The 25,025-nt window shown below is 39.7% G+C and overlaps 1 protein-coding gene across 12 annotated transcripts in view; it reads right to left on the bottom strand.

Moving 5' to 3' along the window:
• The window catches only part of EHBP1 (EH domain binding protein 1), a 210,109-nt gene that overhangs the window by 127,793 nt on the left and 57,291 nt on the right, over window positions 1–25,025 (bottom strand). For all 12 annotated transcript variants that reach the window (XM_050316897.1, XM_050316898.1, XM_050316899.1 and 9 more), the window contains exons 6-7: window positions 2,996–3,177; window positions 1,590–1,729 (exon numbers count right to left, since the gene is read on the bottom strand). In XM_050316897.1, the coding sequence (XP_050172854.1) occupies window positions 1,590–1,729; window positions 2,996–3,177 (322 nt within the window). The remainder of the gene's footprint in view (window positions 1–1,589; window positions 1,730–2,995; window positions 3,178–25,025) is intronic.

The following is a 25,025-nucleotide window of genomic DNA, read 5'->3' as shown; positions in this document are numbered from 1 at the left end:
GCCTTTGCAACAACAGATGGAAAAGCAGAAACGACATTAAAACAACTTGAGCGAGCACATCAGACAGCTCATCCTTCCCCATCTGTCTCCAGGGATGTCCACTCCATAGCCAAAGGACAGTGGACTACTCTAAACTTTTTGCTTGTTCAGGAGCCATTTGTTGGCAAAATCAATAAAATTGAGAAACCAGATCTGATGCTTTTCAGGTGCTGTCCTTCTGCGTATGGGTTTTCTGTAGCAGTCCTCAGTGCAGTACACCCAGGCAGTTCCCAACAAAACTCTTGTGCACCGCAGTTTCTATAGACTTTACGTTGCCTCTCCCTTACTTGCCCTTCTCTGATTATCCCTGATGGCCTGATGAAGATGTCAGGTTTTGCTTGGTGTTCTGATCTGAAATATTCTGGTTACACTGGGAAAGGAGTCAGCTCTGCAGAATGATTTCGGTGTGACCAGACTGGTGTATCACTGCTCCCTGACCAAGAGTCCATTATCTCGGTCTCTCAAATATTTCATTCTGGACTTTCCAATCTGTTCTGTGCCAGACACACATAGCATAAGTAAAGATTTGGTCAGGGTACAAGTGTTTAATTGAATATGCAAAGCACAGAGAAAATGTATTTGCATCCTTTCACAACACTAAATGTAACTAAGTAATAACTGCTTCAGGCTGAACCTTTTGATTGCAACGAAAGCTCAAAAAGAAGTGATGAAAGCAATGTTTTGTAACACCAAACCAATGTTCCCCTGAATTTTCAAGAACAGATTTGACAATTCACTTCTCTGCTCGGGATACTCTTCCTCACCTTAGAGAAGGATGCCTTTATTTCAGACATTTTTAAAAAGCACTGGAAGTTATGAAGTCTGGCACCAGAAGTTAATTTTCTTTTCCTGATTCTTTACACTTAGAGCTCCTACAGAACTCACCTGGAGCAGTACTACATACTGATCTCTACCAACAATTTAACACCATCTCATCCTGATCTGACTTGCATCGATTAGTTCAGCTATCCTGGACACACTAAGCATTTTCATCAGCAATTCAAATGTGGTTACACTATCTCACTTCAAACAACCTTATTATCAAATTCCACTCAAGTCCTTTAACAGACTCCCGATTTCGTTTCCAGGAGACGCCCCCACCCAAAAGGCAGAAGTCTGCTGCCTGGAATTGCCATGTTATTGAGCAGAACCTCGGCATCTGTCCATGGCACAACTCATTTTGCAGTTTTTCTCACAAACTGTCTTCAATATTTCACTTCAGCCTAGCCCTCTTGTCTTCTCACTCACTGACCCCTTTTTGCTCCGCTTTTTCTATTCCTCTGTTCACACTGGTTCTTTGCTTCCCTAAAATACTACCTACTTAGTGCATTCTCTCCCCAAACCAGTACACACATACAGAAATCAATGCTCTTGAATTCACAAATATTAAACTTTGTTGAGTTATGGATGGGTTCCTCTTCAGTCAAGCTACCCTAAATTTTGTTTTGTTTGGGAGATTTTTTTTTTAAGTTAAATACAAATAAGGATAAAACCATGGCAAACAATTAGCAAAGGAAATTATAATTTACCATCCCCGTGGCAAAACCAACCTGTAATTTTTGCAGCCTTTTCCTCTTGATTCACTCTGTTTTCTTCATCTTCTTCATTGTCTTCCTCAAAATCATCTAGATTACCAATATCAGCTTGTTTCATACTCATCAAACTAGCCAGGCTTTGCATGTCTTCATCCCTAAATAACAAATTTCATACCAGGCATTAAAATGCAGCCTGTTAATACCACATCTGATACTACCACATTATTAAAAATTCTTTAAATATTTTGATGTTTTCTTCAGGGAGGTCTATGATCTCAGATCTGATCTTGAATATAGTGAAATAACAAAATGAACACACTCATGTATATTAATTTCTGAGGGAAAGTTTTCTATTAACCCATTTCTAAAGGGTAAAAATAATACTGCCTTGCATTATGAGTCAGTTTAATGCCTGCTTCCTACAGAAGCTACATGTGAGCTTAAACGGATCAGCTTTTACAAATTATGGTCTCAAAACCCACTTAGAGTCTAGAATCGCTATTCTCTGTATAGTTCATGGATGCTGATTGTTCAAAAAAAGTTAGGCTATCAGATACTGATTTGTTCCATTCTCATTTCCAGCTGCATTTAAACCACGTTAAATCACAGCTAAATACTTCCAAGTATCATTCTGATACAGTATGTCAAGATGTGCTTCACAACAGGTTAATCAGTGAAAGGAAACAGTAATAGTAATTAATAGTAATTAATGCATCTGTGGCTTTCAAAGCATGCAGTCAAAAAGCCTTTTAGTGTCCAAAAGTGTGTTTTAACAAGGCAGCATGGAAAGCTGCTCATGCAACATTTTTGAGGTTCTGGTACTGCAGTATGGGCAATGTCTACAAAATGCATTCAGAATACTGCAAGCTAGAAGTAAACTGTTACTCTTTTGGAGGGAAAAAGAAATTTGAAAAGAGGTAGAAGAACTGTTAGAGCAGTAGTTTCCCCATCTACCTCTTTTTGTTCTGCCATTCTCACATTGCCATATTCCAGAGGCAGAAAGGAGAAAGGATGAGTGACAAACAGTCCCTTCTCCACCCACATGAAGTTGTCAACATCTGACATCTGGAATCTGACAGAAATTGCAGGAGAGGTTACAGGATCTGCAGAAACAACCTGTAACCTCTGCCCTTCAAAGGCCATTGAAATAAGGGACAGAACCAAGTGAACAAGTCAAGGGAGTGGTAATCAGTGCACAAGTGATTTGTCTCTGAAGAACACAAGACTGAAATCAGAGTAAGAAATGACTTTTACTCAGTCAAGGAACTAAGTATGGCAGGAATGATAGGTATGCTGAAGGATTCTCCCAAATTCTGCCATTCTATACAGAAAGAGCTCTTTATCCAAAGAATTCTTTGCAAAGTAACACAAAGCAGGTTACCTGGCTTACAAAAAAAACCAACCAACAAACAACAACTTACGTGGCTTTTCCTTCCCTCAGGAAAATACAAGATAACGAGAACTGGAGTGTGGCAGATACCACTTTCTTAGACAAAGGCTTGAATTTTAACCTGACATCTGTCTGTGTAGGCATGGGGCTGGCATACTGCTTCATGTTGATGCTGCTGGTGGCAAGTGCTTTCCTACGTCCAGAAGGAGATTCCTGAAAGCAAAAGAAAAACAAAACTAATGTGAAAGGTCTGTTACACTAAAACCTGCATGTGCACAAAACCAAAAAATACACTTCTTAAACCTGTCATTCTTTTTTTCAAGGGCACAGGCAGTGGACATTGCTATGGTCCTGTCTAGAGACAGAAAGCCATTTCTTAAAATAGGTCAGCCCCTAATGGTGGTGCATCTTTCTTAGTGCAACTGGGAAAAAACAAAGGTTCATTGTGGGTAGTGATATTCCATATGTGATCCTATGTCTTTAATGACTTGAGCCTGAAGGAGCATCCACAGCACACATCCTTTTAAACTAGTGGAAATACATTTCCTTTTCTTCTCACAGCAAACTGGAGTAGTTTTGTCCACATTTGGATAGTTCTGGATTATGACTTCCAGCCTATGGAAGTCATGGGTTTCAACCATGCACGTATTTCTCTTTGCAATGGTATGAGCTCATCCAGATTGTGTTCAATGCTTAAATAGAACACCTGAATAGTTGTCAAAGCAGTGGTACTTATCATTAGTGTTGTATATGCACTATAAAGAGTGACGCGTTTCTGAAATTAAATTTGACAGATCTTTCAAAAAATACTAATAAAAATTTTGGAAGGAAAAAATAAAGAGCAAGAAAAGAGAAAAATAAAAACCAAAGTTTTATTTGAAAAGCCTGAGTTGTATTTCAGGATAAAAGTGTTGTCCACGGTTTAACAATTCAGACAAATTAATCTAAAATGCATCTAAGAATCTACTCTCTTGTTCCATCTAATAACACCAGTAAAAGAACAATTATATGTAATAAAAGCCACAGTAACAAAAAGTAAAACAAAAAAACCCTATTGTTAACTCTTTTGAAATACATTCTCACAATAAGACTACATTTTACTGCAGTTGACAATTTGTGTTGAATAAAGAATACTAATTCAATCAAAACATTCAAGCATCCTTTTTCAAAGTACTTGACATTTCCGCCCAGTAGAATAAGTCAGAATGTAATATGTCATCCCCAAAGAATACCTTGTTTAAAAAACTAGCCTTATCTGACAGATTATGCACAGCAATATTATACAGAACTATTAGTGCATGTAGATACCTTATGAATGAATTTCAAAAATGCATCAAACACTTGAGAAGGATTTAGGCCCTCTCAGAAGAAATACTTAAGAATATGCAAATACTCTCCGCTGAATCAAGTTGAACAGATGCGACTCTCACAAACAATACAAGTGCTCTTTCCCCGGCTGCAGCTGCCAATCAAAGAGCAAGATTAAGGTCCAAGGTTCTGACAATGTGTAAAATGGAAAGGACGATCAGGGAGTTTCAGTTCTTACACGGGCCTAGGTAACAATAATCTGTTATTGTATCATACCTTCAGAATAACCAACACTACAGCTCGTTATACCCAGTGCAAGGTTTATTGCTGTGCCCCTTCAGAGAGCAGTGTGAGGGACATGGCCTTTCTTTCTGACATGTTCTCCAGGTCAAGGCATATAAACAGTTTGTATCTTAACAGCAACTTGTTTCATAAAGCTAAATTTTCAATATTCATACTGTTGCGTAAAAAATGGTGGTCAAGGTGAATAGAAAGTTTGCCTAAACCTCCTCTAGTTTTATTTTTTTCAAATGTATCCTTAAAGAAAGTTGGCATTTATGATGTGGTGTGCAAGTACTTATGCAACTCACATGGTAAAAACTACTTATCCACGCTGGTGCACATGCTCTTCTGCCAAACAGAACAGGAACAACCCGAAATTAAGAAGTAACTTGGAGCCCAAGGGGGCAATGGGTACAGGTTGCACCAGGAGGTTTCATCTTTATGTAAGACCAACATTTTTTACAGCAAGAACAATCAATCACTGAAACAATAATCTCAGGGACATGGCAGAGTCCCCGTTGCAGGAGGTTTTCAAGATGTAACTAGACAGGGTGCTAGATAATCTCATGTAGTCTCCCTGTTCCATAAAAGGTTAGACCAGGTGATCTCTCTGGGTCCCTTCCAACCTGAGCTGTTCTACAGTTACATGATTCTAACTTGAATGTACCTGCACCTGCAGCCAGGCCAAAGGGAAACGTTCCACTGCTGGGCTATAATGATTAGGAAACATTTGTCACACTTTGGACTCGAGTCTCCTTTGAATCCATTGGGATGAGCTTATGCTTGCCAACAAAAACCATTTATACCGTAGCTGGGTTTAAAGTCTGTATTACAGTATCACATTTCTTCTTTTTGAAATTATAGTTAATAACATTAACTCAATTGCATGGAAAGACTTTTCATTTGTTCCTTATTCCCAAATTATATAAATAGGTTTTCCTTAAAAAGAAAAAGAACATGGCACTAAGCTTGCAAGCATCCAAAAGCTGGACACAGACATCAAGGCAGAATAATTTTGGAATAATGTCAAATCACATTTTCACTTAGTATCTACTTATTGTATTCATGATCATCTTATCCTTTGCAGCTTTGGATTATCTGGATCAGAGAACGCATAAGAGATGTGAATCAGGAACAGGTAAAGTTCTCCCAGTGAAGCTGATCTTCAGCAATTCATTATGAAACCTTCTGGAGTTAGCTGGTGTAGAGGAAAAGGGACACAAGAGTGCAGGTAGCTGTGTGCCAGTGCAAAGGGAAGAAGTCAGCATGTGCAAGAAGATTTTCCTACCACTACATATCCTGTCATGCTGTAAAGAATAAGACACACTTCGCAATCAAGTTCAATCTTCCTAAGAAATGAATATATTTCATATTTTTGTGGGCCACTGACAGCAGTTGGCTTTTCAGGTTCCAACTGCCTATAAAAATCCAAATTTGTAAGTTTATCATACAAAAAAACCCAACCAAAACCCCAAAATCCAAACAGAAATAGGCAGTCCCTGACCTTTCAAGTTTTATTTTGCTTCACGTGCAAGTTGAAGTACGTAGTCCTGCTCTCCCAGAAAGTGAAGTGTATTGGAAGTGTTGCAATGTTTTCTCCTTTTAAGCTTTACAGGTTTGGCCCTACATGGTTTTAGCTACATAAGTAGAGGAGGGAAAACTTCTTTTTGGCCCTGAAAAGAATATTCTCAAGGTGCTTAGGTCCATGACTGATTTCACAATGGATTTTGCTTTCTACTCTGTCACACAACCAACTTCTAAAAAATTGTCTTTAAATGTCAGAACATGCTAAGAGCCATTTCTTACAAAGATTGTAACATTTTCCCCCCAAAAACCTACATGCTTCGTATAACACAATGATTTACCCCAAAACCACAGAGAAATGTTCTTCCAGAAGAATAAATAATTTTTAAATTAGCAGAGACAATATAATAGCTCAGCCGTAGGCTGGAATGAGTTACTCCAAAGAGAAGCACACTGTGGTAAGATACTGAATAAATAACAACCATTTAATAGTAAAAGTCTGATCTGGTGTTACTTGTGTCTCGTATGAACATGTGGAGTTTTGTGGATGGTAAAACAGGAATCAGAAGGCAAATATTTTAATTGCTCAACTTTTCTGCTTTTGACTATATAATCAGAGTTTAAAGTGTGTAAGGCTCGGTTATGCCTCCAGGTATTTTACATCCATGTGACTGCCAGAGTTGCCACATCCCATTTTGTGAAAGGTGCATGAAAAAGTCAATTTTGAAGTCACAAGAGGGAAAAAATCCAATGTGATAATAAAGAGAGGTGACAAAATGAAACACAGCTATAAAGGTGGGGCTCATTCTCTAAGAAAACAGCAATCTGGAAACTCTTTTACTTTTTTAAGAAAGGCAATGCAAATAAAATCAACTATGGTATCTGAAAGTCACAGAAAGACAGAAGATAATATGCAATGCCAGTAAAATACAAACACCTCAATGTTATCTTCCAGCTCAAACATCCTCCTGAGACTGAGAATGGGCAGTATTGGGTTCATATGAGAATACATGGAATACCTGGTTACCAATCTTTTTTTTGTTGTTTCTTGTTTATTACTGTATAGTTCTGGCAAGAGAAGCAGCATACCAGAAGAAAAACAAAAGGTGCCATTCTTTTAGAAATCATCAATAAATGATATAAAAAACAACTACTTAGCAGAAGCTGTGGCAGCCTATCTCCTTGCATTAGAGAATAATGGCTGTGCTGGGACAACAAAAGGCTCTGAGACACCTGTGTATTATTTACCAAGTACACTGCTCACAAAAGCGATCATTGCCATTTACTTAAGAGGAATTAAACCCACACATAAACACACAGCAATACTTCTACATAATACCCTCCTATGTTGGGGAATTTCTGCTTTTGCATCCTATGCCTTTCTCTCACAGGTAGCTTCACTCCCTTCACAGTCTCCTCCTCCTACTCCCCATAGTCCTTGAGATGCCTCAAACATACACCATATTTTGGGTGAAATAACCCTGTCTGGGAACTACACCAAGCTGTATCAGCTGCTCCTGCCTGGCAAAACAGCGGGATGAGGCGTGTGGCTGGGTCTGCACTATGCCCACTGGGTGGCTGATACTTGTGCATCCTGGTACTTTAGGAAACCTAGAAAATTATTAATATCTGGAATAATAAGAAGAAGAGTTCAAAGCTGGCAAAAAAAATTAATATAGAAAATAGAAAGACCTCCCAATACCCTGGAGTACTTTGATTTCTGAATTCAGATAAAGAAATACATAGAGCAAGCAATACTAAGTAAGTCAATAATAGTTGCATTCCTCTTTTTGTACAGAAGAATATTTGTAATAATGAATACAGGTAGTTTCCAATCTCTAAGCACGCTGTTTGTGTTCGTTAAAAACAGTGTCATCTCAGATACCAACAGAAGTGCAATTCACTGTGTCATTAGGGAGACAAAATTAAGTCAATCAGAAGCCACAGAAGCTGAGAGTAGTTCAGGGCCAGGCTCAGATGAGCTCCCACTGCACAGGAGCACCTGGCACTCAGCTCTGCTAAAGCCTAGATACCTACAGACATACACAGACACAGACTGCACACAGGGTTCCAAACAGCTATGGATGTTTTTTCACAGAGCAGTCCCCAACACTATACTATCCCTCTCCAGCATTTTAAATTACTTCCACAAACCCTCAAATGAGCATCACGTTATGAATTTTGGGTCTACACAAGGGAAAATTAACATTGGCCAAACTGCAGTCAGTTCAAATGAAGCCAATGAAGCTGCATTTACTATCACAGCTACAGCACCAGACCCACTTATCACACAAATTTTTCAATCATGTAACCACACATTATTCTCTGGCACAACACTCCTGACTCTGAGCAGTGTCAGACATCCCAAAAATGACCATACAGAAAGTGCCACGGTTCCATACATATCTGCACAGCATACAGGAACCACATAGCCTGATCTCCTTCTAAAAGAAGAACAGTGAGAAGTAATGCCATGTACCACAAGCCTGTTCTAGGAATCATCCCCATCTCTCCCTACTAAAGCAGTCCTTTCACAGCAAACAGGACTAAAATACTCTGACTAAGGAACGAAGACCAGAGAGCCTGCACCACAGCTATAAAACAAACAGCCTGCTTTTACTCAGAAGATGATGATCACAGATGACAAACACATCACACTATTAAACAGTGCCCAACTCTGTTTCGAATGGAGTAAGTCAAAAGATTAACACCTTCAAATGGAAGGTCTGAATCCAGACTCTTAATTTAAAGGAGAGATGAATAACGCTGTCATGCAAATTTCATGCAGCCTTCTTTCCTTAAAAATGCATTTTTAGTGATCTTGTGTCCTGTACTTACTAACTGACTGACAAGTCTTCTGCGAGGTTAACATAAGAGGTGCAAATAAGTAAGAAACAGCTTTGTATTTTCTGTTAAACTGCCTTCCAGCTTCTAGACTTACAGAGAATCAAAATAATGGCTTGGTTTTGTTCACAGGGTATATTCTCTGGGTTATTTGGGCTGGGGAAGAGTTCCCTCCACAGAAATCAGCACAAAACGCATTTTACCTCTGCACACCTCAACTCAGATTGCCTCTACAGACCTGCAACCCTGCTGAGCTGCAGCCTGGAACCCCCAGGGCTCCAGTGCCCTCCCTTCCATACACATATATGAAGTAAAAACAGGAAAAACATTTCCATCCAGCAGAAACTAGATCAAGAAGTACTGCAGTTCTTAATTATTTAGATGCTAAACGGTCCCTCTTTACAAAAATATATTAAGCAATTCATAAGCACTGTACAAACGTTATCCAAAACAGATGTAACTTGGGAAGACAAGGAGTTTTGTGACTGGATATTGTTATTTTATCAAAAGGAACAATTGGTTTTGACTGTCTTTCTTGCAGAAAAGGAAATTGTGCAGTGTAATATTTTTAGGGGCTGCCTTTTCACCTTTTGTAAAAGCAAATGATAAAAAAGCCCACAAAGACATGTAGATTTTAAGGAGGGGCCCTCTGCTGCGAACATGGGCAGAAAATAATCGACAAAGCAGTTTTTCTAGCTGTAAAAAACCCATTGAGAGGAACAATGGTTTTCACTCTCCTTTTGCTTCAGAATTAAGTGGAGATCATTTTGGAGGAAAGCTGTCCTCTGACACAAGCCCCACCACCCCTACAGCCCCCACACGCTGCTGGAGGGGGGCCCGGAAGGTTCTCCCTCTCCCGGCGCGGGATCCAGCCCGGGGCTGAGCTGCACGTGCCATCTTGCTTAGATGAAAAGATCACTGCTTCACTGGCAGAGCAAAATGGATCACTACAGAATTTAATTTGGGAGAGTATACAGCAATTAAATGCTAAAATAGACAAGCTACAGGGAGCTCTCTCAACTGGAGAGAGTAAATTAGAAACTATGTCAGTTAAAATAATTTAGACAGGCAGATGGGAGATTTGGAGGACCGAATGAAGGCAGCACGATCTCAGCTGAAAACTTGTTTAAAGGCAAATAATGATTCAAGGTATCCAGAACATTATTAAAAACTATGATGCATTTGAATGGAGAATTTAATGTTTAAAAAATTCTGCACAAACCAGAAAGGTCGGAGCCCTAGACATGAGGGCTAGGAAAGAAACAAAACACTTTTAAAAAAGTTGAAACAGCTACATTTAATTATAGAAATATATATAAATATAAATACACCCTCCATCTTTGTCAGAACCGAAGCCCTTGTACCTCAGGTTTAGGCTAAAAGGCTACTTCAAAAACACCAATGTGATGGGTTTTAATAGCACATCTATACTGATGAATCATTATATTGGAAGCACCACACATTGTTTCCTACTTAGCACAGGTAGAGAAGATAATTTCAGTAAGCAAAGAGAAAACACAATATGCCACTACAGCTACTGTCTTCTGATAGCCCCATGAGATTTCACTAGCACCCCAAGAGACTGAGGTAGGTAGTGAAAGGTTCTTTCTGATCAAAATCATACCTGTGGGTGTGCTCAACCAACCTACTGTGGGCAACAACAAACCATCCATTTTCACAGGCTAATCCTTTGCGTTCACAGACTCTGGAAATCTCCAAGGATTAACATCAGATAGGAAGTTTAGGAAGTGAAATTATACCTAAATACACTGAGGTAATTCATCTACACTACGCAAAATAGCACCAAGAAAAATTAGAGGTCCTGTTTCTCCAGCAAAAAGCTTCTTAGACAACTACTGGACAGATGGCAAACTATGAGCATGATTAAAACTGTAGTTGAGCAAAATTTATTAACAGACCATGTGTACTTGAGAGGTATCCCCTTCTAAAGTAGGCTTGCTGCTTATGAATGACAACAGAGAAAAATTTACAGGTGAGCTGGATAATTTTAATAAATAGCAAATAACTATTGAACCCTCAAATACTGAACCTTGCAGAGGATGTGGAAACTGCTTTATGTGTCCCTTTATAAAACCTTAATTGCTTTCTCCTTTAGACTGTTTAGTAATGTAGGAACAACTCCTGAACATTCTCCCACAGAAGGATAGAGGAGATTGATAACTGATTTGAGAAACATTTGCTTTAGTATTTGTAGCTTTTCTTCTCTTTCAGATCATTTTCTCTAGAGATGCTATGCAAGTTCCTCTTCTTCTATAATGACAGGTTTAAATTTACCATTAGATGCTTTTGATCACCCCCTAAACTCAGTTGGTCCTTATGTTTTATGCAAACATTACTGTAGCTTCATGAAGTACATAATTTTGCTTGTGTTTACAGAGCTACAGCTTGTGCTATACCACTCAGGAACCATGGAATGCTTGACTACCCTGCTTCCCTTAGCAGCAAAAAAAAAAAAAAAAAAGCCCATCTTTTCCTGCAAAGTCCAGATCCCAACGTGCTGAGCTCATGAACATCCTGAAGTTCTGCTTCCCTTTCACAGCCATTCACTCTCCCCTGTTGGGATCACTGCCTGGTAGGGACTGTCTGTTCGTTTCCTGGCCCCAAAAACTTCAGCAGTCAGTTGTGTGACCATCTCCCCAGGCCTGTTAAGGTACGGGGTACAGCTGTGTGCAAGTCTGTGTATGTTACTACATAGAAATTAGTAAGCAAAAGCTTTTGAGATTAAACAATTTTTAGGTAACAAAGGCTATATGAGACGAACTCCTACTGTAACTCCTGTACAGAATTTTTATTTTGCCATGGATGTGGGCCACAAGCTCATGGAAGCTCAGCTGAAGTTGGCAGAGAAACTTGTTATTACCAACTGGCTGTTTCAATCCTCAAACCTTTCCTCTCAAAGGAGCAGATTTAAAGAAGTCTGGGCTTGAGCTGCTGCTGACACATGGCAGGTGAGGCTGGCTGTTGGGAAAAGCACTGCATGCAGGGCTGGCAGTTTGGCAGAAAATAACAGTCCTTCATTTCCTGTGAGCTGTGTGTGCTGAGCTGGATCACTCGCAGCGTGCCGCCTGCCTCCGAGAGCAGCTCCCGTGCTCTGCTTCAGCTGGGCTACTTCCACACAGCATTCCCCCTGCGCTGGGCTCATTTTTCTCCCTGCTTTTGAAGGGTTTTGTTGTATAACTGTACAGTATTTCTGTAGTTAGCTTCATAACAAAGTAGAAATACAGATAATTTACCTAACGTTGGAGAAGAAGAAATAGCAGATGATAAAGTTAGTTTCTAAACTTTCAGCTGAAACTGGAATAAGAAACTGAAATATATATGGGACCACCTGTTTCCAGGGGGAGGACAGGGCATCTGACTTGATAACCATGACTTTATTTACTGCTCAGCAGCTCATAACTCCACATTTTTTTCATATATTTCCTAAAGGGATTCACTCTGGTTTTTGTTTTAAAATACTAGGCAATATTTGTCATAAATTCTATATTTAAGCTCACCTACCGGTGTCTGGCACTTCAGATCTACTTTGCCTGACAGGAAGCCCCCATTTTTATGATCCACTCTACTGCTCACCTGCTGTATTGCTGAGGTATCCATGAATGATGCTACTGCACCATCAAATAGCTACGCAAGAGATGTCCAGTTAGTGTCCCCTAACAGAAGATAGTCTTTAGAGGAAAAATAATTTTTTTTTTTTTTTTCACAGAGGGTAAACTAGTTACCTATTTATTGTTGGTTTCAAATGTGAAAAGCCCTTCTGTTGTTTTGAGCTTCTTTTCCCTTTCCAATCTAGGCTCCAAATTTCCTTACTCTGTCTTGGTGTCTCTTCAAGACAAATACCCAGACTCTTTGTTTAAAAGGTGGATTTGAAATAATACCTCAAGCTCAGCAGTGAATATTTAATCTGAGTTCAATATTATACTGAGAACAGCTGTTGAAAGATCCATAGTTCCGTAGATCAGGCCATGCCTACTTACAAGCCTTGTCCTGACGAAACAAATGCCATGCAGGAAGGCTCACATGATACAGACCCCAGAATTAACTCTCGATTATTTAAACAAACGTGAAAATGTAAACACATTATTCAGCTTCTTTGTAATCTCCAACAAGGAAGCAAGTTTGAGGTAAAACTCACTGAAGAAGAAACAAAGTGAAAAGATTAACTGATTCAAAACCTTACACAGAACAAATGTCTGAATGGTCTATGATGCTCGATGGCCATGTGCTGGAACAGTGATGCTCACACTCCAAACATTCTCCTTGGCAGAACCAGAGTCACCAGGTCAAATTATTGATCACACTGGAAATATCTTACGTTTAGGCTAAAAGGCCACTTCAAAAAAGACAGCATGATGTTACTCAAAGTGAACATCTCAGTAATATTATTGGAGCATGAATACTGGAGCATTATTAAATTCCTGACCATGCTTTTTTATTCTCTTGCTCACAGCTGCACTTTAGGCATGTGCCAAAACCACCAAAATCCATAACAACAAGAAGATACAACGCAGTTGGAAAAGTCCCTCGTACCACAGAGAAATTACTGGACCTGATGGCACTGTTCCCTGTCCCTGTATTTCCCACTGCCACCAAGGGGACACACTGGAAGGCCACCACTACTCTCCGCCTTGTGGCTGTGATACTGATCACAACATTCACTCTGGGACAGTCGGCTTTCCAAGAAAGTGTCTTCACACCAACAGGCAGTTTCTCTTGCTCGTGCAACTTCACTGCTATTTCTTCTATCCAAACCTGCAGCTCGCTATCAGGGGCAAAACCTCCGTTTTGAGACAACTTTGATACGCAAGTCTCCTCCCAGCTGTTACCTCAGAGCAGTGTGGTTGGCAGGTGAGGATCCCTGTGCTCAGCACACTCCTCTACAGAGCAAAGGAAGGAGGAAGAATATGGGACGTGTGGATGTCACCAACGTCGTACCACTGATGGGTGGTTTGAGTCTGACGTGTGTGGGAAGGAGCAGGGGGCAAAGGTGGGTTCATAACCAGGGTAAAGGGAGGCAGCTGAAAATTCAGATCTGTGTGCAGCTAGAATAGGGGCATGCTCACACATGTCAGACATCTCAGCTGTCACACCCTGTGCACACACAACAGCGAGAATGGTGTATGGTGCAGGTGCAGTTATTTATCTTTATACACACATATATATATAAACAACATGACAAACATTTTAACAGCAAGGATAAACATGAAGCGTTCCAAAATGCATCTCTGCAATAAACATAAAACCTCAAGTTTTTAAAAGCCCATCCATCCCTCCAAATTTATTTAAATCAGGGAAATAGCTAAATGGATTTCTTCTAACTTTGTACTTAAAGTAAAATTCACCTCAAGGCTGACAAGCATAAAACATTTCAGTCAAATGGATGATTTTTTTTTTTTGTTAAAGCTGCAATAGCCTGAAAACAGGGGCTTGTAATGAAGCTGCCCCATCAACCATAACCACACTGTCACTAGAGCAACACAATCATATTGCCTGTGCAAAGAAGCAATGCATTTAACATTTCCTTCACTGTGTATTATCTATTAGCTGAGTTTGTCAGAGAGATATGTGGCAGTTCCCTGCAATACTTATGAATATATGCCAAGGCATACAAGAATCAATCTATGTCTGCTTCAGCACAGGTTATATTATATTATATTTTAGCAAACAACTTAAAAATCCACCCTTCTTTTATCTGAGGTTTCTGTTAAATGCTGTTAAATATCAAGAAATAGAAACAGTTCCAGGCAAACATCTCAGATCTTCCCATTGCTATTCTCTATTACTAATGCACATTACATGTTCAATTCTCCCTTGCTGCTTCCATGAAAAAAGGTCTTGTCAAAAACAGATTTCATTTTTTCTGTGTATGCACAAATTAGTTATGGATGATTAACAAAGCATTCATTCTTTTATTTGCTTTGGCTGAGACTTGATCTGTGTTACATTCATGTGAGGGAAGCAATTTTACGTTGATTAAATATGAAACACTGCACTGTTGATAAAAAGAGTTGTATTGAGGGCTGCATATTATACTGACAAAAGATGCATGTTCTTGGGCTAATAGTTTCTTAAACAAGTTTTTCCAGATTTTTAATTGCAAAGAACTTGATACAGCTCTTTTTTTCCCTCTCAACAAGTACTGGGCAGTGAGAGCTTTACATCCCAAAGCAATACACTCCAGTCTTAACAAAAAACAATAATTACTGCACATTGAATAAAATAAAAAGGAATTTTCAAATTCTGCTCTGCAATTCGATTTCATTTAACATTACTTGCGTTACAAAACTTTTACCAAAAAAACAAGACCACAAAACTAAGCAGGAGAGGCAACAAATCATTACTACAGAATTTGTCTTCTATTACACGAAAAAATACAATGAAAATGAAGAGGCATTTGAGAAGTCTTATGAAAACTTGTACCAGTTGTCACTGAGAACTTAGCCCTGATCTGCTGTTATTGCCTCTAGCTACCACAGGATAACACATGCTCAGCTATAAGGCCCACAGATCCCCCACATCCATTAAATACAGTGATACAGAGACACCAAAAGATGCACTTCAGTTAAGGAAGGTATTTAAATGCAAGCCTAACTTCAAGCACACAATCTACTTGTAATTAAATCAAGTTCAAGAAAGCCGTATGATTAAGCACCTTGTTAAATTTGGGAGCAATTTATTAGCCCTTATAAACCAGGAGATTCTATCTCGGGGTTTCCGGCACATGAAAACAAACCCATGCACACAGACACACGCACGTGCACAGAGCATTATGCAAACTTTTGCAAGAGGGGATTTATTTTTAGTGTAACTATACAGAGTTAAGTGCAGCTCTTACTCAGGTTAGGAGGAGCTCTGGCCACACTTTTGCTCTTTTCTAAACTTCCAACAACAATCCGGGATTTTATAAAACGTTTCCTAGTGTCCCTATGTCACAAAAATAAGTCCATTCAGTATCTTCCCTAAATGTCTCCAAGACGAAAGCATGAACTTAGGGTTTTCATGGAGAGAGAGTCCTACCATAATGTAAAGATAGAAACAGGCCAAAGCAAGGGAAACTTGATGCAAGTTGGGTTTAGAAAGGATGGCTAGTTCTCCACTTGCAAGACGGTTATTTCTTGGGGTGTCCCTGAAATTCCACAGCGCTGGATGAGAGGACGGCAGGAGAGGAGAGATGGAAATCTAGAGCAGCTGTGCTGCAGCACAGCTCCTGCAGGGCACAAAAAGCATGAGGGGTCCCAGACACAACCCCCTCTCCTCACCACCCTCATCCAGAGCAGAGGCACAGCGTAACAACTCCTACCTGACTGCAGCCCATCGGACAGAGTCTGTCTCCTAACTCATCTCCTACCTGCATCCCGCTTTTCCAGCCATATGCTCCTGCCTTGCAGCAGCCCTGGCACTTTACTGGCTCTTCTTTCACAGCCTGGTTCCTCTCTCACTAAACCAGAAGAAAACTCACCCAGAAAAGAAATCCCCACAGTGTTTCAGCTGGGTCAGACAACTGAGCTCTCCAAAGGCCAGGTGAGCACCAGCATGGAAGGGGCTGCTGCACACAAAGTGGGGAGCAGAGAGAACGGAGCAAGAAACCACCTGCTTCGACAGCAGTGCATTGAGAGCAGCTCAGTCATCACATGTGGTTGAATTTTCATGCACTCTTTCATGGAGATTTACTCTTCCTGTTCCAGCCTGTGTGAATTTAGCTCCCTGACCTTGCAGACAGGGGATGGTTGGAGTGAAAAAAAGATTTATTTTTTTTTTAAGGATCTCCAAAAAGATTTTTTTTTTTCTTTGCTTCAGGTCACATAAGAACATACAAAAGGACAAAGCAATAAATGCTCACATGCACTTTCTTGTCTTTATTTCCACTCTCTGGAATGAGGCCAGAGACATCTAAGTAGTGCACTCTGTTCTCTTCCACTCCCTCCCAGAAATTATGGACTCTCCTTTGCAGCCAATTTCCTCCTCCTTCTCTGTCTGGGCCCAAGCTTCAGCTACTACAAAACAATGTTCCCCTGTTCCTCTCCAGGGCCCATTCTCCACACATCTACCCCAGGCCGTCTGAGGCCTCCCAGACCTTTAAGGCTTTACGTTCACAGATCCAGGAAGAAAACCTGGTCTTTCTGCTCTGATTCTGGGAAAATTCCACTCTCTCTCCCCACTTTGCATATGAACTCAGCTGCACTCATTTTCTTCAGGTTCAGCCACTCCACGGTCCTAAGGGGCTGCCACTCCTGAGGGCATTAATACATTAGCAGCCCTGCTCAAACGTACCTGACACAACCATAGGGCTGGCTTGGAAAATAAAGACACGTTTCACAGCACAGACCCTCCCTAGTCTAAGCCTGAAACTTGAAATTGGGCACTGGCAAGTCAAACAGCATGTCCCACATTATACCACTTCCCACTTTTTTTAAGTATCTAAATGTATTATTATTATTAGACTTTCACAATTTATAACTCATAAAAATAAGTGATATAAAGTAAGTATCAGTTTCAAATAATCAGTTTTTACACATTCTTTTAAAAGATGTTATTCTCCATATTCCGATTACATCGGGAATATTCCTGGAGTGTTACAGGCACAAGTACTTTCAGAATTTCTAAAGCTCCCCGAGAAAAAAGTTCACCTGTGCAAGAGGCAAAGATGTTGATAATGGTTTAATTATTAATGTATCATGTTGTCATCTAAAACAAATACAAGAATAAAATAGTAAGTACAGAGTATCTTGAATGAAAATATTTTCCTCTCTACTTCTTGGCTGTGAAGTTAACCTAACTTACATATTTGAAAAAAATCTCAATGTTAATTAACTTAATATTTGATCCATCCATACTTAAAAATATTCCATAATAAAAGCAAAATAAAAAAAAGAAAACAAAACCAAAACCAAAAAACTCAAAACATAAGCAGGTGTAATCTCGTAATTACTGCTACATAAAAGCACTTACGAGACATCTGCATTAATCAATTATTAGAAAGTAGTGCTTCAGTCCCAGGTAGTCAGCAATAGCACTCATATAATATTACAGGGAGCCTGATGCTTTGGCAAAACTAGAGTAGGAAAAAATGAAACTAAAAGGCATATTGTACATGTGACCTAGAGGACTGGGATTATTACCTCTAAGCTTATTAAGAGTAAAAGCTGTCAGTCGGACCACCCCACAACCAGGGAGGAAAACTGAGATTACTCAGCAGCAAAAGGCATAAAAAGGAGACGTGTATTCTTGGAATGGACGAAGGCAGAGAGTGAACCACAGCCCTGCTTCAGCTATCTGAGCAGTAATTGGCTCACAGGAGTGACTGCCACGTTAAGGCATTATCATTATCTAGCTCACATAACTGGAAATTCACGCTCTGTTCTTTAAATTGGCTTAACCAGCAGCATCTGCAGCACTTTAATTAATTACAGCAATTGGCGTACCTTAAAAGTAGATGCACAGATCTGAAATGATAATGCCCTGTGAGTAATAATTGTAAACTAGCATTAAACCAGACCTATCCTAAATAAAAACCAGGATATACTGTTGGGCTTCAACTGCACAGAAAACACACTTCAACCTAGTAATTATTATTGTCTGCCCAGGCTCCCCAACAGATACTACAATTCTACGTGACACTTTACATCCAATTAGCTCAGGAATGCAGAAGCTCACAACATGTACAACAAAAATCTGTTTGATGCTATCCAGTCGAAATTTGCTCAGGCACTTAAACTTGGGTTCCTTCAAAAGATAAACTTGAAGTTAAAATCCTAACAGAGACTGATTGCCACTATTTCTTTTTAGTACACTCCTTATAAAGAAATATAGAAGCTATATATCACAGTAAGCTCAGAAGGAACTTTCACTGACAGCCATTAGCTTTGCTTCAGTAAAAAAATCCACAGGCACCGTACATAAATGTGGACACCTCCCTCCCCCCCACCCCGATATCTGCAGCTCTAAAATACACAAGAATTACTTAAAAAAAAATTTGGAGACAAGAAGTTAAAAAACTCTTTTGTTCCTTCTATGTACAGCAATTTGAAATCTTGACTTAGAAGAAAATAATTTTTAAAAGCCCAACAGTGAAATCCATGTACACATCCCAGACAAATCTAAAAGCTGTTCTGTAACAGACAACTTCATACCATTTCCAGCCAGAACACAAAACAACACTATCAAGATTTGCTGTGACATGCTTCTGTACAATTTCTGGTTTAAAGAGAGATTTTTATGTTTAATCAGCACCATGTTGAAAAATGGGGCACACGAACCTTAATTAGGCATCTTGTACGTATATCTCGTTTAAACAAACATCTAAATAGCTCAGTGTTCCTAAGTTAACCAAATCGGATCCTCAAATTCCTAAAGAATGCAGGGGTCAAAATACCTGGTAAAAAGGCCATTACCAAACCAAATGTGAACTCCTCACTTATCAAACACAGGTTTTATCTTTCATAGCCATGTGAAAGAATTAAGCATAACTTTCTTGATTCTAATAAAGATGTACCATTTAGAACATATTTTTAAGCCAAAAAACCCAACATCATAGACTCAACTTAGGGATGACTGATTTTAACTTGCAAAAACTTTAACCACCTAATAAAAATGGATGCTACAGCACAAAATACACCCTTGTGCAATGCTGTCCCATACCCTTTCTGAAAGCATGCCTGTTCTCCTTGTAACTCACAGAACTAACATAGAGGCAGAACATCAGCAAGGCAGTGGGTACAAGCCCGAACAGCTAAAATACCAAGGCTGATGCAGCAGCAAAAACCAGAAACAGCAATCTGATGTAGCAACTCACACCACAGAGACGTGCAAAAGGCAGTCAGAGGAGAAAAATACCTTTTCTAAAGCAGAACAACTCCGATGACTGTGCTTACATACTCTGTGCCCAGTGTGTTTGGGCTGTGCAGGCAGCAGTGAAGCTTCACTGGTATGTGTGATTTTAAGACATGAATATCTGTGCTCAGAAATACTCTGATAACATGTTTATCTTGGGTGCACAGAAAACAACTGCATGCACAAATAAACAGCTACACTCAATGTAATCACGTTCATCTCCTGAGCACCCACTTATAAATACCAATCCAGAAACTACATCTGCCACTTAAGCACCAGCCTCTGAGGAAAAATGGCCACAGTGCAGGAAAAATAAAAAATAAAATAATAATTCTTATCTATTATTCCACACAGTCACCCACTGCTGGTGGAGAGGGATCACAAGTGCACAATACAAGTTATTTGTTGACTAAATATCATCACGAAATGCTAGGATATAAAGGTTGGAAGGATTAACACAAAAGGTCCCACTCCAAGACAAATGTCTCCTTCATAGTTCAGTTCACAGCCATCACGACTGCTCAGTCAGGCCTGTGATCCCAAACGCTGGGGATATACCTGCTAACCAAACACACCAAACACTTGGAAAATCTCTTGTTGATACTGGCATGTTTTTTAAAGGAGAATTTAATTACCACCACGCTGAAAGACACTTTTTAAACACGGGAAGATCCCAAATAGTTTCTGCTTCAAATCTCACCACTTTCTGAAACAACTTCTACAGAGGAATTATAAATTTGACAGGCTGGCACAGTTCACACTCTGTTTCCTCCCTTCTCCTCCTTCAGTCTCTCACCCTTTCCAATGCAAGACATGCAACAGTCTCCTCCCCCCCCCTCTGTTTTTAAGCTTTTTGCAAAAGCGTAACACAATTTAATTGTACATTTATATAGAGTACACTTTTCAAAATAAATGCAGTGAAATTAATTAATTAGCATGCACTAAAACATGTTGGGGTTTGCTGTACCAACAAAATCACTTTGTAATTTTCAAACAAACCGTAAGTACCAGGGGAAAAAAACCTGCAGTTCATATTTCTAAATATACATTTGGATTTAAACATTCTTCTCTAATAATTATGCTGTTTCACACAGCCTTACATTTCAGAAATTATCTGGACCGTGCTTATCTTCTTTTACTTTCAGTAACAGACCACAGTAAGAAAAACTAAGATTTCTAAAGGAGAAAGGGCTGAATTTTAGTGTTGAATATTTTATCCCTACTGGATGGTAATTTTTCTACTCCCTCTACTGGTATACTTTAAAAGCAAGGAAAGAAAAACCTGAAGGGCATTCTAGCTTGTAAAACATAATGAGAAAATATTTTTTGTAACCTCAAAATAATTGTTTGCACAACTTGGCAAAACATTAATCTAAAATCCTGGGGATTTTGAAGCCATCAACAAACTTTTGGCAGATTTTTTCATTGCAAAAAATTAACTGAGCACCTCAAAATAAACATCCTGGCCACTTTGTGTTAGAATTACTATCAAGTAGTCCCATCAGCTGTCACTGCTCTGCTCAAAACAAGTCACTCCCTCAAATACACTATATGGCCAGCAAAAGCCTCAAAGAGCAATCTATGGAATAGAAAACTATATGATTACCACAAGTCTACAGAAATAAGCAAAAACATCCTGAGCTTAATGGGTTGCTACTTAAACATTAGACAGTGCTCTGTGAACCATTTTATATTAAAATTGGATAGTTCTAAACATCACACATACAAGAAGTATTGTTTGACACAGTGCCATTTTGATGATAAATTGCAATCTACAGCTCAAATAATTCCAGCCAGGGATTAACATTTCAGAGGCTGAGCCAGAGATTATGTGTGTGGATCTTGAATTTCATCATCTCCCTTCGGCACAATACCTCATTCTTCCTTTTTTCATCTATTCTCTCATGAAGGGTCAGGAAAGCTTAGCCTTGCTGTTTCATTCATTTCATCTCTACATTAACCAGATACCTTGCAGTCTTTAGTTCTTACGTGTTATTCCATTACAAATACTACGGCTACACTGCACTGTGCTGCAGCTAATGAGGCATGTACCAAATCAAAGGCTGCCATCAAGTGGTCGTAGCACACTGCCAGCACTGTGCAAAGCTAGTGCTCTGCAAAGGCATTTCACCAGGACACACTACACAGGGTGGATCGAACTCTGCCATGATTTAAAGCTTTTGAGGGAATTCAGATGCTAAGAGATGGTGGTCATTTCCTTCCTTTTAAATTCTAAAGGTCCAGCCCAAGTGCCGGCAGCCAGCACCACCACACTGAAGACGTTCCTGTTTCTCACCATTCTGGGTCAACAGGCTCCAGAATTGTTTCTGCCATTGTGCACTGGAGAACACATGGAGAACAGTCTTAATAACCTCTCAAAAACCTCCCAGCTAGCAATGGGACAAGAAGGGTGATACAGGGTGGGGAGAACAATTACAATTTCTTGCGCCACCGTACCCAGTTTCAAATCAAACTCAGTTAAAGACTACTTGTTAATCCATATTCATACTGAACTTGAAGAAAATGTGAGAGCTCTTCCCTGCAATGATAGTGGTGAGTATCTTCAGCATTACTCAGCAATCTGAAGCAAGAATGACCTGATGGATTGTTCTTCAGCACGAGTGTTCGATCTGACCCACACAACTGGCCTTTTCATATGGATAGTTTATCGCCAGATACAGCCCATTACTCCAACTCACCTTTGCCTGACAGGTAAAAACCAACCAACCAAAACCAAACTGAAACACACTTCCAAAGAATCACACAGATTCACAAAATTGGAAAGGTTGGAAGGAACCATAGTGTGGTCATCTAGCCCAACTTCCCTGCTCAAGCAGGATCCCCTAGAGCATGTTACTCAGAACTGAATCCAGATGGCTTTTGAATATCTCCAGTGAGGGAGACTCCAGGTCTCTAGGCAATCTTTCTAGAGCTCAGTCACTGTTACAGCAAAGCTTTTCTTCTTCATGTTCAGGTAGGGCTTCCTTTGTTCCAGTTTCTTCCTGGTAGGCCTATTGCCTCTCATCCTATTGCTTGGCTCCATCCTCTGGACACACTCCTTCAGATACTGATATACCATTGATCCATCACAGTCTTCTCCAGGCTAAACAGGCCAGCTCCCTCAGCCTTTTCTCATAACTGAGGTGCTCCAGTCCCCTCATCATCTCCATAGCCCTCCAGAGGACTCAATCCAGGAGCTCCATGTCTCTCTTGTACAGAAGTGCCCACAACTGGGCCCAGCACTACAGGTGAGGCCTCTCCAGGACTGCACAGAAGGGCAGAATTACCTCCCACAACTTCCTTCCTCTCTCTACCTCCCTTTCACTTTCCAGTGCACTGAGACAGATGTTTTCCAATGAAAAAGAATGGTTTCTTTCTAAAAATCGTGCTGATTTTGCTACTACAGGAAAAAAGTTTTGCACATGCCATGGGACACAGAAAAGTTTTGCATAGTACGGATGAGACTGAAGATTACCCAGTTGTGTCTCACCAGATCATGGCCATCCACACTATGACTTCCAGAAACTCAGCTATCACTTAACATAACACCTTGCATCTTGCACTTGCAAAAAAATTTGATTTGAATGTAATTGATGAAGACAAGACACAATTCTCCTTATTTCTGAAAGGGTATGGCTCCAAAGCCAAACAAGCTGAACAGCCATGACCACACCAGCACATCCACTGACTTTTCAAGGACATAACTTCAATCATATTTTTCCTATGGAAGTGACAAAAGAAATGTCCATGCTCAAGAAATGCTCAAGGCAAATGAGGCCCTAATTCTCCTGAGACAAGGAGAGCATTCTATACCACTGTTATTATCTCAATGTGGGATCTTCATCTTTTGTGCCTCCAATCTTCTCTCCATCCTCTCATTGGGGATAGAGAGGGGAGCGGCACATGGTTTGGAGAGTCTCAGTGGGAGCACCAGACTGGGCAGCACTATTTCTAAACAATGACAACTCTTCACAGAAAACCTGCATCCACAAACTTCCAAAGACTGAACTAGAGGGGGGGGGGAAATAAAATGAAGAAATTACCAAGAATCAAACTGATGCTAAGCTACTTCCCAAAGTATTTCACAATAGGAGCAAGAGAAATTAAGAAATTAAAAAGACAGAAAGAGTTTGGTTTCATGAAGCAGCAGAGGGTTGCTTCATCTAAAGAGGAGACCACAGAGAAGGATGTTGGTAGTTACGGAATAGGCTGCACTGAAGCCCAGGTAAAACATCCAATTTGTTCTACAGATCTTGAATATTCTTTGAGATAATACCCTTCCTTAACAGTGTCCATACTAGTTATTTAGGCAGTCTCTTTATTTAATACCTCAAATCTTTCCTAATAAATGAGATTCTTTGGTTATACTATACCATTAGAGTTATATAATATGAATTAAAACTAATTATGGGGAGCATTTATACAGGTGATTCATGGAACAAAAAGCACAAAAACTTTACACTGACTCTTTGCTGACAGATTTTTAGGGTTAGTTTTTCAAATATTCCACTTTGTCCTTTCCTTGACGAATACATAGATAAAATCCTCCCAAATTCATCACCCTCCTTCCTGTGGCTGCTCCTGGAAGCAAGTACCCAATGCCTCTGTCACTGGGGCTTTGGGCACTTATTCTTATTTCTGCAAGAGCATTTCTCTCACTCTTATACCACTCTGGCCTTGCATCTTGGACTTCTCAATTTCAGGAAAAGATATATTAAAGGAAAGCAAACACCAGAATAGTAGCACTGGGGGGAAAAACCAAACCCAGCAACCTGGGGGTGGGGAAGAGAGGTGAAAAAGTACAAGGTTTTGTCAGAGAGAGATTTTGATGGCTGTTGATTTCTATGTTCTTTTTGAACTCTTTTCCAGAATTTATTTAGCACTCAAACATGGAAAGCACTACCAAATCTCTCATTCCAAATAACTCCTCACTCTCCATCGGGGAAAAAGAGAAATGTAATTAATTTACCTTTCAGGGATCTACTTTACTGATAAAATTAAGAGAGACAATTCTTCACATAATTTTCAACATCAGTTGTGGTTTGGTAAATATTGCATGTGTTCTTTGATTTTTTTGGGGGGGGGTTGTGCCCTCCTGTGACAAGGGACTGTTTCATGGAGATGTTGTGCTTTAGGGAGCAAAGCTTTAGAGAGTTTCTTTAATCTTATCCTTTGCTGAGCAAAATACTCTTACAGTATAAATCATAAAAACTATACAAAAACCCTAAGTCTTTACAGGAAATCTACTGAAA

This window comes from Myiozetetes cayanensis, unplaced genomic scaffold (assembly GCF_022539395.1).
Source record: "Myiozetetes cayanensis isolate MyiCay16 unplaced genomic scaffold, myiCay2020 scf2-11, whole genome shotgun sequence".
Taxonomy (NCBI): domain Eukaryota; kingdom Metazoa; phylum Chordata; class Aves; order Passeriformes; family Tyrannidae; genus Myiozetetes; species Myiozetetes cayanensis.
This window is presented reverse-complemented; position numbering and strand designations above follow the sequence as displayed.